Here is a 16636-nt window from a genome sequence, read left to right as displayed (position 1 = left end):
AGCTTAGCAGGCGAAATACTGTCGTCTCGTCTGCGATTAACATACGGCAAGTCTTGGCCTGAGAGATGGCCATATTTGCGTCTTTTAACTGATTCAGCCGACGATTTGAGTAGAATTATGTCTAAATTTCTTTAGCAGTTTCTTTGCTGGGCACGAATGAACTTGGACGGCGAAACATGAAATAATTCGACTCCCGCTGATGTTAGACCTCGAGAGACTCGATATTTTCTCTCATACACAAACCACACTAATATTTGAGCATAAACAACCCCTACACAATTGAATAAAGCTTAAATCTCACAGCACGAAATGCTATTTTGTGCGTACGTTTATAAACAGGGGAGACCTTTTGTGGGAAAACGATTCGCACTTCGACAAAACGACTTGAATTTCACACTTTATGCATGAAATAATTCACATAAATGCAATGAACTTCAAAAGCAGTTAAAAGATACCAAGGTCTGCCATCTTAATCCGCTAATATTTGCTTGTTTGGGTAACATATTACGTTTTTATATAAGTTAATGTTTGTTTTATATTTCTTTGCATCGCTGTGAGGTTTAATAAACTCCCAACGGAGACACGGTGTATCAAAGATGCCGTTAATTACACAACGCTGTGCTTCGACTATAGGGAAACAATGCCATATCAATTGTATAGTTTGGCCCAAAAAACATTTTATTGTCTGACTAAAAGCCATTATATCTCTGCCCACAACCACGGCTGTTGTGTTCGTAAATTATTAAACGTTTCCGGCTGAGTCAAAACATAAGGTTTGCCACAAAAACTTCATTTTGGTTAAGTTAATAAAGTTTAATTTCGCTAGCAGATTTTCGCACGCAAATGGTAGATTTCTTCGCTAAATGTGTTTGTAGACAAAATATTTGTTGTAAAGAGTTACAAGTTGAAACAGGTTGCCCGTTGCTCGCTTTGTTGGACGGAATTCAAGACAATTAATCATTTTGATGACAGTCAATGCTATCAATAGATGATAATTTTCAGATAAAAGTTAATTGTGTTTCATACAAAATGCTATTATCGCCGCGAGACTTCATTCATTGTCTCAAGCAAGGCATCAGGTGACATCGGGTAAACTCTGTGAAGTTAAACGACGTTTTTTCGAAAGGTATGTGCATCTAAACTCGTTTTATTCAACCAAGATTACCTTCGAGTTAGTACATAGCCGTTTTTTACATCAAAATTCACTGTGTTTGCCGACTTTGCGTTCTAATAACATCCATAAGCGTGTACAATGCCAATGGGTGTTAAAATTGAATGTTTTAACGTTGATTTTTTTCGACACCGGAGCTTTGGAAGTTTGCAATTGTTTAGCATCTGTCACGAATGCCTTAGGCTTCCTTTGTGAGTAACGAAATAATACCTACAGCAATTTTTTTTCTGTACAAATCAATGAAATTCTACCTTTACTGCAATTTGAAGTGCCGACAGATATATACGTGTGGTTTTAATCGACAAATCTTTGCATATATAAATGAACATTTTAACTGATAACGGTATACCTTTCTATGATTTGGAATGACAGACGGCGGAGGTTCAAATATTACAGCGAATTTTAAGCTAGTCTTCTGTTGATGGGGATTTCGCGCTTTTTTAAGGGACTTTATCCTGCTAAATCATCTTTTAAAGGCGTTCCCTGGCTTCATTAGGACAATTGAAGGTCGTTTGAGAAGAAAACTTTATAAGGCATTGACCACCTGGTATTCTGCAAATTAAAGGAATTTAATTTCCTCAAAAATCCAATTTATCATCGATGAAATTTGCGCACATTATCATCACTTAATAGAGCTGCAATTTTTGCTTAGATTTCCAGAAATCTTTCCTCAGTATCTTCGGTGGCTATTTTGAGAACGTTTAGCGGAAACTTATCAGTAGAATTAGAAAAGAAATGGCTTGCTATTTTTTTACTTTGAAAGCTAGGGGCCAGTTATGTGAAATTTGAAATTAGTTTGCTGACTTCATAAATATATATATGTGTAATAAATATATATGTATACAATCGCCCTGTGTACTAAAATTGCATAAATAAACTAACTTACAATGGTATATGTGTAAGAAATATTTTGTTGGCCAAAATGAACGATAACGATACAAAATAGTTGGATAATTTTTATTTTTAACTGAAAAAAATACATTGTGAAAGGTGTTCAGAAATCTATAAATCACAGAATATATTATACCGAGATCGAATTTTATGAAACAGGGGTGAAATATAGACGAGTTTTGCTTTGAAAGAATAAAATGAGATATATTTCAATGCAAATGAGATATAGTATTTGAAGTACCTAAACATTTGCGGGCATTTTTTCGTTTTTCTGGGGTTAAGAAAGTGTGTTATGATGTGGTCCTTAAATCGACGTGGTTTAATTAAACTTGGGAAACCGCTGAACTTGACACAATGTGGACCGCAGCAATAGACAGAGGCAGACCACGCATGGGGCAGGATTTTTTAAGTGCATTATGCATATCAGATCTCTAAATCTGCTCTGTTAATCAGATCAACGCTTAAAATATGCCGTTATGGTAACAACAAAGCATACCAGGGAATATAATATATTTACCCCTGTAATTGATCTCATACAGGGACACTGTGTCTTGCTCTGAATATCGCTTGTCGAAGCAAAAATATTTTAAAAATCACAAAAGAGTTATTCACCGTATTGTGAAATTGCAAAGCTTTCATTGCGAAATGTAATAATTTGTTGAAAACGTGCAGTAATCTCAGTCCCAACGTATTAAATGCAACTATATCGATACAAATTGCATGTTGACAATTTCTACAATTATATAGGAATATTCTTTTTAGGCACAACAGCGGTATTTGACGAGCAAAACTGCTTGTGTGACGTGTGTTAAACGTTGCCGTCGCCATTGCTATACTCGGAAAAGATAAGGTTTCATCGCCTAATGTTACTCTTCGACGAATTTATTATTGAAAATATCTCGCCATTATTTGCACACAGTTTTATAAACTATTAACTGACAGACAAGGCATTGTTTTATAGATCGTGCATAACAGCGCGAAGGATTAGCCAAATTCAACATTCACCATGTCAAATAAGCTGAATAATCTGTCAATCAAATACATGTCTTAATGCAAAATACGTCTGTTTTTGAACGGAGATTTCCCCCGATCAAGTTTATCTTGAAAATACAGAATGTTATTCCTCAACGTTGCAAAACGCGTTGCAAATTAGCGCAGAGTTCTCAAGATGCTCCACACCGTTACAAATTAGTAGCAGAAGCTCGCCTTTAGGCAAACAATGGTTAATTTTTTCAAAATTGCGAGTTTATTAAATCCGGACAGTTCGTTGCAAGAGGCCTGTTAACTTAATTACGATATATCAAAAGACATTGGAAGTCTCACAGCGTCTACAAGGGAAGCAAAGCGCTGTGTTACGGACATACTCTGTTGCTTTGTACAAAGATATTCAGCACAAATCGACTTCGAAACGCATCGCAATATTCAATTCAACGCGTCTACGATGTCCGTTTGACGTTGCAACGAAGTCATTTCGTTCTTAACAGTTCTTTTAAGAGAACACAAACGTTATTTGCAAGGTAACTCAATTATTTTAATGGCTCGTGCTGTTCCAATCTGACGGATTCGACAATTTATGAATTAGCGATCAAAAAGCAATTCAGTTACGGTTTTTTAATGTTTTGTAACGCTAGATTTATAGAAAATGACGCTTGCTGGACCGCTAGAAGGAACAGTTCAGGATTGATGAGCAATCTTGTGTAAACATGTTTGTTTTGTTTAGGTTTCCTCCTGCATGTGGTAACACTGGATCAATAAGAGATGATCCTTACTGGAACTCTAGGAAGAACAGTTTAGAACTGATAGAGCTATCCAGTATAAATAAAGTTAGTTTAGTTTAGGTTTCCCGTTTCCTCCTGTAGTAACACTGGATCAATAAGAGATGATCGTTACTGGACCTCTAGGAAGAACAGTTTAGAACTGACAGAGCTATCCAGTATAAATAAAGTTAGTTTCGTTTAGGTTTCCTCCTGTAGTAACACTGGATCAATAAGAGATGATCCTTACTGGACCTCTAGGAAGAACAGTTTAGAACTGATAGAGCTATCCAGTATACCAATAAAGTTAGTTTAGTTCAGGTTTCCTCCTGCAGTAACACTGGATCAATAAGAGATGATCCTTACTGGACCTCTAGAAAGAACAGTTTAGAACTGATAGAGCTATCCAGATAAATAAAGTTAATTTAGTTTAGGTTTCCTCCTGTAGTAACACTGGATCAATAAGAGATGATCCTTACTGGATCTCTAGGAAGAACAGTCTAGAGCTGATAGAGCTATCCAGTATACCAATAAAGTCAGTATGTCAGACCTAAGGACGCCAAGGTTATATAAACAGACTAATTTAAAGTCCATTATTAATTTTCTGGCACATGCAGCGAGTATTTTGGCTACAGAACTAATGAAAGAATATATTAAGAAGCTCGTGATCTCACTACAGTCATTAAAGTTATCACATAATTGCTAATTCCACCCGTAATTTATACATGCATATATGCCAATAATTATATATCCTTAAACACGCTTAATACACCAGGCTTTTGTATAAACGAACGGTCAGATAAGAAAAAAATAATTTTGCTTACGCGAATAACAGTTAGCCGCGGTATACAACTGAAACTTACAAGGAAATATTTGCTTGCATGAGTTCATGCATATAGGGAATAGCTTTCCAAGCTTTTAATATAGCCTAAATCTTCATAAATATCATTGGATTTCAAGAGCGTGCATACGCCAACGCGCAGTTTAACAATTTATTTCAAATAAAAAAGCCCGTTTACTTAAGCATCGCCATTAAGACGCTATTCTCATTGGCTCGTCGTTTCGAGAAAAACATGCGTTTATCATTATAACCAGCAATTTTTAAACGCTGGGGTTACGTTTAAAAGCATTCTCATTGGGGTGAAGGTGTTTGGAAAAGCTAAAAGCAAAATATAGCATTACACGGCAGAAATTTGTGCAGTTATTATAAAATTAAGGTAAGGTCATCTGTAAAATAATAATATATAACTCAAATGCGCTTATTATTTTAGGCAATGAATTTTATTTATACAGATTTCATACTGAATTTATATTATTAATCCAGTTTTACTGAAACAGGGAACCTATAAATTAAACTAATTTATTTATACTGGATAGCTCTATCAGTTTTAAACTGTTCTTTCTAGAGGTCCAGTAAGGATCATCTCTTATAGATCCAGTGTTACTACAGGAGTAAACCTAAATTAAATTAACTTTATTTATACTGGATATAGCTCTATCAGTTCTAAACTGTTCTTCCTAGAGGTCCAGTAAGGATCATCTCTTATTGATCCAGTGTTACTACATGAGGAAACCTAAACTAAACTAACTTTATTTATACTGGATAGTTCTATCAGTTCTAAACTGTTCTTCCTAGAGGTCCAGTAAGGATCATCTCTTATTGATCCATGCAGTGTTACTACAGGAGGAAACCTAAACTAAACTAACTTTATTTATACTGGATAGCTCTATCAGTTCTAAACTGTTCTTCCTAGAGGACCATGCAGTAAGGATCATTATTTTCCTAGTTTACCTAACTACATATTTAATTGCTATTTTAAAACGAAAAGCTATATATGTATATACGTAATAAATATATTTTTTTTACACTTTAGTCTAGTATATATCCTTTTTGTTGTCTATAGACATATATATTTTAAACAATAAAATATTATCAATGTGTGCTTATAGAGTTCAAGAATAATACAAAAACATGCAATCGCGTTGATCCAGCCGTAGGTTAATTGACAAAGAAGTAAAATTATGGGTCGGGGTCTCCGCTATGTCTCATCAGAAGCTAAGATGCAGATAAACACTGCTAGCTTCAAACAGGTGGTCAATAAATATTGCATTATATTTACAGCACAACCCTTGCTCGTAAAAGCAAGAAGCATCCGGTCTTTTAGACGGAAATAGGCTACTTGCAAATGAATGCAAGGTCTTGGAATTCAAACGCAATAAATTTATATAAACACAACGGATATAAAGGTTATTCCGAAAACATCCATTGTGCTCATCAAAAATTTTGACAAATACACGTGTATGCAATCATATCAGTTAAACTCTGTATATTAAGGAGATCAGGAGATGAAATTCCTACAAGATATATTTCTTGTATATAGCTACAATTTTATCTCCTGTAGATGACTCAGAATTAAATCGAAATATAGAATGTAAATTTGATTGTGTATTTGAATGAATAAATTCATTGCCGTACAGAATGAATCTATATTCGTTATATATATACAGCGAAATGGAAAGAATTTTAACCATTATTCCTGCGAATTCAGTTCATATCGTTTGGTAGAACGACTGGCGTAAGTGAATATTGTTTTGAATATAGTCTCTCCTTTAAACACACATAAAACACTGCAGTATTACGACTAAAGAAACCTTTAAATAAACTATAAATAAACACTAAGTTTCGCATCTAAGTTGAAATAAATCCTGCTTTTTTTGTCTGTCGAAAACAAAGAATATCTAATGCTATAAAAACGAATCCGTTTGACGAAGTAAAACAAAAATGATTAGTCATAAAGATTAACAATTATTATTGCCATTAGTAATATTGTCGTTGCTCATTAGGAAATGTAAATGAAACGGTCTGTGTTTTCAAATTACTGGCCGAAATATATTGATTCTTAACCCGATGTTTTTGAGAAGAAAATTTCGTTGAACGAGAAAGATTTTAGGCAGAAACCTAGCCTCAAAATCCCCTCTTAATATAGTTTAGGGAACAGCCGATAATGAATGATCTCGAAGATCCGAAAATTGACCGAAAATTCTATTGACACAGAATTAGCAAATAACAATCATGAATTCCTTGGACACGCGTTGAAATTCCTCGTTCTTTACTTGAATTTTATTTCAAAAATATCCCGAAGAATTGCACGATGTTTTTATATAATTTTATTGAAATAAAGAGCTCGAATATTCGAGAGAACTCTCCTGTAAAAAGCAACGAATTATTTGGCGCCTCGAGGATTGGGATAATTCAAATATTTGCCGCAGAATTGAATGCAATTTCAAAAGCATTTTACAAACAATTTTAAGTAGACAATTTGGTCGAAATTAGGAATAATATATTCTAAGCCTTTACTTAAATATTTCTGTTCGAAAATAGCTTTCAAAACTAGGAAATTTCGACTAGAAATCTCTCGGAAAGTGAAAATCCACTTTCTAAGGATATATCGGAAAATCTGGACGTCTTGCTGTGAGCATACCGCTGCGTAAAACGAGCCCGCGCGCACGTTAGGCGGAAAACACCTGCCTCACATTTATATCATAAAACTAGAAGTTTCGCTGTTATTTGTATTGTTTTGAAACCTGCAATATCTCATCGGGGTTCATTTGCGAGCATAACTTAGAAGCATGCTTTCTAAGCTTCGATTTTGAAAATGAAGATATTAGCGAACCTTTTTGTCCCATTTTTAATCAAAGTAATTTTATTTCGCACGCAAAATTGCGCCATTCATGTCTCTAAATTGCAAATTATTAATAAAACTGTTTGCTCAAAAATCGTAGCTCGTTCCTTATCGCGTGGTTAATGTATGAGGTATATAGTTTCGTGCGAGTCTGTTTTAATTCGCATTTCGGCAGGATACATACGTTAGGATTCAGATGTAGATATCTGATTCCCGATAAAAGTCATTGTCGTTTTCATTATCTTCGTTTGCCGAAATTTAATTGCGATTTACGCCAGTCGATAGTTATTCAAATCCGTGAAAAAATATTGACTGTGAATTTGCATTGAGACACGACGCGACAAATCGAAGCTTGTCCTGTTTTATTTATCTGAATATACACGATTTGGTTGCATCAATAATTTCGTCTCCTGAAGCGCTATGGACCGTTCAAATGAAGACAATATGAACACGCAAACGCTTTTAGAAACGACAGCATGGGTATGTTATGAAGTATTATTGCTATTTCTGTATTATTGTATAGAATTCAGCGTTACAACTGACTTGGCTGTAAAATATTTCACATACTCAAGCATTTAAGAGCTTAGTTTTTTTGTGAGATGGAATTATTGAGTAAAATTCAAGCATGGGGAATTAAAATCTTATATCAACTGACTTGGCACATATTAAGTAATATCTTATACGAGTTTGCGTGTGTAATCTTGTGATGTATTTTAACGTCTGGTGGCTATTTCCATGTCGTAAAATTATTTCATAAACGATCATTCATTGCAAACTAGACGTGCTTAGGAGAAGCGAAGAACGGTTTCGAGGGACAAAGAGGTGAAAATAAAAGACTAATGTTGTTAAAAATTTACTAGTGTTAAAAAATTCAAATAGGCCTTCTGCTGGATAGATTTGATTATATACGTTAAATATCGCTGCTTGATAAAAAGCCCTTAATTCATCATCACTTGCGAACCAATTTTCGGCTATCTTTTAAGATTAGAACAACATCTTGTTAGATACGAGTAGATATACCTTGTTGCGATTGCAAGGACGGTGTATTTTTCTGCTCCTGAATTAGACTCGAGATGTTATATTTAACAAATTTTAAAGTCGCTATGACTATGTCCAAAGTGCATTGAATGTTTAATGTATCAATGGCTGGCTTGTTTTGAGGTGTTGTATTAATTAAAGACCTGTTTCCACTAATAATGCAGTATTTAGGGTCGAGTCGTAGAGAACAAAACCTACCTTTCGTGATATTAATCGGAGATATTATTTTTGTCGAGAGGATAAATTTACTGAGCTTCAAGCATTACCGCTGGATTGCGGTACCGATGCTACAACTTAAACCGTCTTAAATTAAGAGTTCGAGCTTTTTATGACTATATGAATAAGATTATTACTTGACCTCTAGAAGAAGCTGACATTTAGGAACTGATAGAGCTATCCAGTATAAATAAAGTTAGTTTAGTTTAGGTTTCCTCCTGTAGTAACACTGGATCAATAAGAGATGATCCTTACTGGACCTCTAGGAAGAACAGTTTAGAAATGATAGAGCTATCCAGTATAATAAAGTTAGTTTAGTTTAGGTTTCCTTCTGTAGTAACACTGGATCAATAAGAGATGATCCTTACTGGACCTCTAGGAAGAACAGTTTAGAACTGATAGAGCTATCCAGTATAAATAAAGTTAGTTTAGTTTAGGTTTCCTCCTGTAGTAACACTGGATCAATAAGAGATGATCCTTACTGCAACTCTAGGAAGAACAGTTTAGAACTGATAGAGCTATCCAGTATAAATAAAGTTAGTTTAGTTTAGGTTTCCTCCTGTAGTAACACTGGATCAATAAGAGATGATCCTTACTGGACCTCTAGGAAGAACAGTTTAAATGATAGAGCTATCCAGTATAAATAAAGTTAGTTTAGTTTAGGTTTCCTCCTGTAGTAACACTGGATCAATAAGAGATGATCCTTACTGGACCTCTAGGAAGAACAGTTTAGAAATGATAGAGCTATCCAGTATAAATAAAGTTAGTTTAGTTTAGGTTTCCTTCTGTAGTAACACTGGATCAATAAGAGATGATCCTTACTGGACCTCTAGGAAGAACAGTTTAGAACTGATAGAGCTATCCAGTATAAATAAAGTTAGTTTAGTTTAGGTTTCCTCTGTAGTAACACTGGATCAATAAGAGATGATCCTTACTGCAACTCTAGGAAGAACAGTTTAGAACTGATAGAGCTATCCAGTATAAATAAAGTTAGTTTAGTTTAGGTTTCCTCCTGTAGTAACACTGGATCAATACGAGATGATCCTTACTGGACCTCTAGGAAGAACAGTTTAGAAATGATAGAGCTATCCAGTATAAATAAAGTTAGTTTAGTTTAGGTTTCCTTCTGTAGTAACATTGGATCAATAAGAGATGATTCTTACTGGACCTCTAGGAAGAACAGTTTAGAACTGATAGAGCTATTCGGTATTAATAAAGTTAGTTTAGTTTAGGTTGCCTCCTGTAGTAACACTGGATCAATAAGAGATGATCCTTACTGGACCTCTAGGAAGAACAGTTTAGAACTGATAGAGCTATCCAGTATAAATAAAGTTAGTTTAGTTTAGGTTTCCTCCTGTAGTAACACTGGATCAATAAGAGATGATCCTTACTGGACCTCTAGGAAGAACAGTTTAGAACTGATAGAGCTATCCAGTATAAATAAAGTTAGTTTAGTTTAGGTTTCCTCCTGTAGTAACACTGGATCAATACGAGATGATCCTTACTGGACCTCTAGGAAGAACAGTTTAGAACTGATAGAACTATCCAGTATAAATAAAGTTAGTTTAGTTTAGGTTTCCTTCTGTAGTAACACTGGATCAATAAGAGATGATTCTTACTGGACCTCTAGGAAGAACAGTTTAGAACTGATAGAGCTATCCAGTATAAATAAAGTTAGTTTAGTTTAGGTTGCCTCCTGTAGTAACACTGGATCAATAAGAGATGATCCTTACTGGACCTCTAGGAAGAACAGTTTAGAACTGATAGAGCTATCCAGTATAAATAAAGTTAGTTTAGTTTAGGTTTCCTCCTGTAGTAACACTGGATCAATAAGAGATGATCCTTACTGGACCTCTAGGAAGAACAGTTTAGAACTGATAGAGCTATCCAGTATAAATAAAGTTAGTTTAGTTTAGGTTTCCTCCTGTAGTAACACTGGATCAATACGAGATGATCCTTACTGGACCTCTAGGAAGAACAGTTTAGAACTGATAGAACTATCCAGTATAAATAAAGTTAGTTTAGTTTAGGTTTCCTTCTGTAGTAACACTGGATCAATAAGAGATGATCCTTACTGGACCTCTAGGAAGAACAGTTTAGAACTGATAGAGCTATCCAGTATAAATAAAGTTAGTTTAGTTTAGGTTTCCTCCTGTAGTAACACTGGATCAATAAGAGATGATCCTTACTGGACCTCTAGGAAGAACAGTTTAGAACTGATAGAGCTATCCAGTATAAATAAAGTTAGTTTAGTTTAGGTTTCCTCCTGTAGTAACACTGGATCAATACGAGATGATCCTTACTGGACCTCTAGGAAGAACAGTTTAGAACTGATAGAACTATCCAGTATAATAAAGTTAGTTTAGTTTAGGTTTCCTTCTGTAGTAACACTGGATCAATAAGAGATGATTCTTACTGGACCTCTAGGAAGAACAGTTTAGAACTGATAGAGCTATCCAATACAGTGGTAATATATATCTCAAATTCCTACAACTATTTAAACTTAACGGTGTTTCGTTTTATTTCAGTAATGAGGGGTGTCTGCGCTAAAGTACTCTGGCTCACAGCCTGCCTCGTCGGGGCATCGTCTTTCACGATGGCTTTGCAAATGCCATTTGTTACGAAGCCTATCAGCAAACACGATATATTTCTTCGCTTAAACGACGTGAAATCGAAGACACAACCGGAAGAATTTCATCGTTACAACATCACCTTCGCTGCTAAGCAGCTCCCGATGGGAAATATGAGTTTAGACGAACGTTGTAATCGCGGTCTACCGTTGTCTGTGCGCTGGACCAACTATGGTCCTTATGGATCTCTGGTCCGTGAGACCAGCAATATCACAAACAACGATGGAGTTGGATTGACTGGGATCTTTCCAAGCGTGATAAACAATGTTTTGAAAGAATGCTGCCATGCGAACACGCATGTCGTCTACGGACACTATATTAAAACTCTCAAGGAACTGGAGAAGAGTTTATGGGACGGGTCCCCAGAAGATATAATGTTTCCCATCGGACTACAAAGCATGGATATCAAGGAATTTAAAACCTTGCCAGTCGTGCCTCTGTTGGTCGCGCCAAGGACGACTTTGGTCGTACCGGAAACCGATAAGAACCGAGGACGAACAATTGAGTTGTTCCAGACGGTTGGGATGGCCTGGCCTATTCTGCTGTTTATCGTTCTCGCGGCCATATTGTCTGGAATGTTCATGTGGACATTGGTAAGCCCGTGACACAACGCAACGCAATAAATCACAAGAGAACGCAATTAAACGCAACGCAACGCAATAGAACGCAACGCAACGAAAACAACGCAATCAAACAAAACGGAACGCAAAACATAACGCATTAAAACGAACGCAATAAAACACAACGCAACGCAATGAAACGCAACGCAATGAAACGCAACGCAATGAGACTAAACGGAACGCAAAACACAATGCAATAGAACACAACGCAACGCAACGCAATGAAACGCAACGCAATGAAACGCAACGCAATGAGACTAAACGGAACGCAAAACACAATGCAATAGAACACAACGCAACGCAACGCAATGAAACGCAACGCAATGAAACGCAACGCAATGAGACTAAACGGAACGCAAAACCAATGCAATAGAACACAACGCAACGCAACGCAATGAAACGCAACGCAATGAAACGCAACGCAATGAAACGCAACGCAATGAAACGCAACGCAATGAGACTAAACGGAACGCAAAACACAATGCAATAGAACACAACGCAACGCAACGCAATGAAACACAACAGAACGCAATGAAACACAACAGAACGCAATGAAACACAACGCAATAAAAAACAACGCAACACAATAAAACGCAATAAACACAACGAAACACAACGCAACGGAAAGGAACGCAATAAACACAACACAATGAAACACAACGCAACGCAACGCAACGCAACGGAACGCAATAAACACAAGGCAACGCAATTCAAAAACGCTGGTCTATTAACACTACAATTCTCACAGGATCATTTCAAGAATCCAGACGAATTTCCAATGAAATTTACGGAAGGAGTCTGGGAAGGATTTTGGTGGGCTATTGTTACCATGACAACAGTGGGGTAAGCGTTTGCCAGGAACGATTATTTCAAACTAAACATTGTAAATAAAATCTAAGAGAAAATAGAGCCTATATTAGCAGAGCCTATATTTGCCGCATTCAAAATATTCCGACGAAATTTTACAATTTACCTATATTTAGGATTTCCGTTCCAGATTCAGGGATAAATTTGGTTTAAAATTTAGCTTATATTCTTACGTTTCTCTGATGTTATTAGATACGGTGACCGCGCACCAAGGTCCATATTAGGTCGCCTGTTTTGCATGATTTGGATTATAACTGGAATGAGTATCATCGCCATTTTAACTGCAATGGTGACCGCGTCGCTTTCAGCCAGCATTGAGTATCGTTTGGTTGTCCACGGCTCGAAGGTAGGACCCGAATCACACCTTTATCGAAACTAAGAATGAACATTACGCACATCTTTACCAAAAACTTAGCTGTTGATCTTGTTAGCACAGAAAGAAATTCTATTTTTTCAGATGGGGGCTGTCGATGGTAGTCAAGAAGAAAGAATTGGAACTGGAATGAACGCTGGAATCAAAAGTAGGATATTTGAAACTTTTACTAAAAACACAGATAGAGTAGGACACTCCTGTCTCGTCAACTTGGGAAGACTTGAAATTTTTATTCATATCAAATCAACTTTATTTAATGAGGGTAGCCACGTCAGTTCAAACTTAAATTAATGTGAGCCCTGAATGAACTGAAACGCGACGTTATTCGTATTTCTTTCTATCGTCACAGCTTTTGACACACCAAAGGATGTCGTCGAGGCTCTGGTCGATACAACATCACTGGAAGTCGCAATAATGGACAGTTATCTCTTATCCTATTACCATGAAGTCATCAAACGTGAACCAGTTAGAGTCAAGGCAAACGAAGAACTACCAATCAACTATGGCCTATCCTTAGCACCAAACTCAGAGAACTTTACCCAGTGCTTTATAAGATACATCAAAAACAATCCCCAGGATATTTTTGAAAGTATTCGACAGAATTTAAATCCGTTAAAGGTAAAGGAACGCTTTGTTACAATCGTAAACGAAACAAATAATTCAACACTTTACATGAAGTATTAAAAATTCAGGCATTCTGATTGGCTTAGCTTGAAAAACGTAACAAAATTTCCCGATTAGTTTGAAACGAAATTCATCGTTGTTCCACCAATCATTCTCGTTGTTTTATTCGTAGAATCCGACAGATGACGTAAGCGAGGAATTGATCGCCTCGCAAGGATTCTTGGGTGAAAAAGATTTTCATATGATTTTGTACGCACTTGCTGGCTTTCTAGGAGGCTTCTTCTTGCTTGGAATAATTTGGGAGTTCTTTATCTCCAAAATTATATGCAGTTTTTGGCGTACGCAGCAAGTTTTTTGGCGCATGAAAACAAACCAAACAAGAAATAACTACACAAAGTAAATAACCAAATAATCAGACAGGGAGACAAACAAATAAACAGACAAACAAATAAATAGACGAAGAAATAAACAGACAAAACAAACAGACAGACAAATTTTAATATAGCTTAGTGTTCCCTATATAGTTACTGAATGCAACGTTAGCTGATCGCTATATAGTTACTGAATGCAACGTTAGCTGATCGCTATATAGTAGCTGAATGCAACGTTAGCTGATCCCTATATAGTAGCTGAATGCAACGTTAGCTGATCCCTATATAGTAGCTGAATGCAACGTTAGCTGATCCCTATATAGCAACTGAATGCAACGCTAGCTGATCCCTATATAGCAACTGAATGCAACGTTAGCTGATCCCTATATAGTAGCTGAATGCGACGTTCGCTGATCCCTATATAGTAGCTGAATGCAACGTTAGCTGATCCCTATATAGTAGCTGAATGCAACGTTAGCTGATCCTGATATAGCCAACTGAATGCAATGTTAGCTGATCCCTATATAGTAGCTGAATCAAACGTTAGCTGATCCCTATATAGCAGCTGAATGCAACGTTAGCTGATCCCTATATAGCAACTGAATGCAACGTTAACTGATCCCTGTATAGTAGCTGAATGCAACGTTAGCTGATCCCTGTATAGCAACTGAATGCAACGTTAGCTGATCCCTATATAGTAGCTGAATGCAGCGTTAGCTGATCCGTATATAGTAGCTGAATGCAACGTTAGCTGATCCCTACATAGCAACTGAATGCAATGTTCGCTGATCCCTATATAGCAACTGAATGCAATGTTCGCTGATCCCTATATAGCAACTGAATGCAATGTTCGCTGATCCCTATATAGCAACTAAATGCAATGTTCGCTGATCCCTATATAGCAACTAAATGCAATGTTCGCTGATCCCTATATAGCAACTAAATGCAATGTTCGCTGATCCCTATATAGCAACGGAATGCAATGCTCGCTGATCCCTATATAGCAACTGAATGCAATGTTCGCTGATCCCTATATAGCAACGGAATGCAATGTTCGCTGATCCCTATATAGCAACTGAATGCAATGTTCGCTGATCCCTATATAGCAACTGAATGCAACATTATGAAATTAATTTATTTTCAGAAACGAACAGAGCACCGAAAGCGAAGAAAAAAAAAGAAAAGAAAAGTATTTTTGAGTCGTTGATTGGATTCAGACTCTCTCAAAACCCACCAATGCAAAATGAAGACCGTGCTCAAATCGAGCTGATTCAGCAGAAAACTGACAAAGTTCGTCAGTTAATACGAGAGTATGAGGAATTCTACGAATCCTGGATGGAAAAGTTGAAGGAAGCGACTGAAGGCAGCGAAGATTTAAAAGGTTTTGGACCAGCGAGTGCGAAATGGATGATGGTTACCCACAATGGAAATAACGGAAACCCAGCTTAACCACGTGACCAATCTTACCGGGTGATCTAAAATGGCGGGAAAGGACCGGGACGAGTTGTCAAATAAAAACCATTTCTCGGTTGAAACAATTTAATATCTCTTGAAACACACTTTACTTCGGTTTCAAATTCATATCAAAGCTATAGTTCTTATATCTAAACATAATCACAAAATTTCGAATGGTTTCATAAAGAATAACATAGGATATATTTGGTTAAATTCTGCAGAATGGTTTTCTATTTTGACATTCCTTCTGAGCCAGCGGTTGACTGGCTAAAATATATGCGCGGGATCACTTGGTATTTAAAAAAATCGAACTAATTGTATAAGAAAAACGAACAGGGAAATTATATAGGTTATGTACACATGAAAACACACAAATCTCCACGTGAAGTGTCGAATACGTTTTGTCAACAAATACCTAGATAATATATATTAGTTTTTTGCGCTTAATCAGAAATAAATTGTTTATAGATTTAAAAACAATTTAAAGACTTTTCACGCAGGAAATATTTTCTTGCGACGATATTTAATTTCATAAAAATTATTGCTTACCCGGGACAATTTCGTCGAGGATTCGCTGAGTCAAGGATTCATATGATCCAAATAAAATTCGCAAAGGACCGCTTGGCTGTTTGACGGATCAGAGTTTGATAACTTTGTTTATATGAATACAGTGTATCTTGATTTGACTTATCATATATTTAAACAGAGGTTTTGGTGTTCAAAAAATAAAATATATATCTTTCACTGATGTACAATATTTGTAATGAATTATAGATTTCATTTGCAATATATACGAATAAATATTTACCCTAAAACAATTGCTGTGTAATAAAATATACCTCAAAATACTGCCTGGTGTTATGGTAATAGAAATTTATCGACTGTCAAGAAAAATCAGTTCACTGAAAATTTATTTCTTTTAATTTGAAAGAATTTTAACATC

The 16636-nt window shown here is 36.1% G+C and overlaps 1 protein-coding gene across 3 annotated transcripts; it reads left to right on the top strand.

Annotated features, from left to right (window-relative positions):
- The first annotated feature begins 1039 nt into the window (after positions 1 to 1039).
- LOC114537825 lies at positions 1040 to 16404 on the top strand. 3 transcript variants are annotated; one of them, XM_028558922.1, is made up of 8 exons: positions 1040 to 1126; positions 11282 to 11976; positions 12752 to 12846; positions 13063 to 13216; positions 13328 to 13391; positions 13593 to 13861; positions 14040 to 14196; positions 15383 to 16404. In XM_028558922.1, the coding sequence occupies exons 2-8, from the start codon at positions 11284 to 11286 to the stop codon at positions 15685 to 15687; spliced, it is 1737 nt and encodes a 578-aa protein (XP_028414723.1). In that variant the 5' UTR covers positions 1040 to 1126; positions 11282 to 11283; the 3' UTR covers positions 15688 to 16404. The 3 variants fall into 3 exon arrangements, with proteins under 3 accessions (XP_028414723.1, XP_028414724.1, XP_028414721.1); XM_028558923.1 differs by lacking the exon at positions 1040 to 1126 and adding an exon at positions 4913 to 5033; XM_028558920.1 differs by lacking the exon at positions 1040 to 1126 and adding an exon at positions 7663 to 7979.
- Positions 16405 to 16636: the final 232 nt, after the last annotated feature.

This window comes from Dendronephthya gigantea, unplaced genomic scaffold, assembly GCF_004324835.1.
Source record: "Dendronephthya gigantea isolate DGI-Jeju-01 unplaced genomic scaffold, DenGig_1.0 000165F, whole genome shotgun sequence".
In the NCBI taxonomy this organism is placed as follows: domain Eukaryota; kingdom Metazoa; phylum Cnidaria; class Anthozoa; order Malacalcyonacea; family Nephtheidae; genus Dendronephthya; species Dendronephthya gigantea.
Note: the sequence above shows the minus strand (reverse complement) of the source record. Positions and strands in the feature narration are given on the sequence as shown.

Bases quoted from the DNA above. Each gene is read 5' to 3' on its own strand.
- LOC114537825 (XM_028558920.1), top strand. The intron at 13,217-13,327 runs GTAGGACCCGAA...CTATTTTTTCAG, and splicing joins TGGTTGTCCACGGCTCGAAG to ATGGGGGCTGTCGATGGTAG. The intron at 13,392-13,592 runs GTAGGATATTTG...CTATCGTCACAG, and splicing joins AATGAACGCTGGAATCAAAA to CTTTTGACACACCAAAGGAT.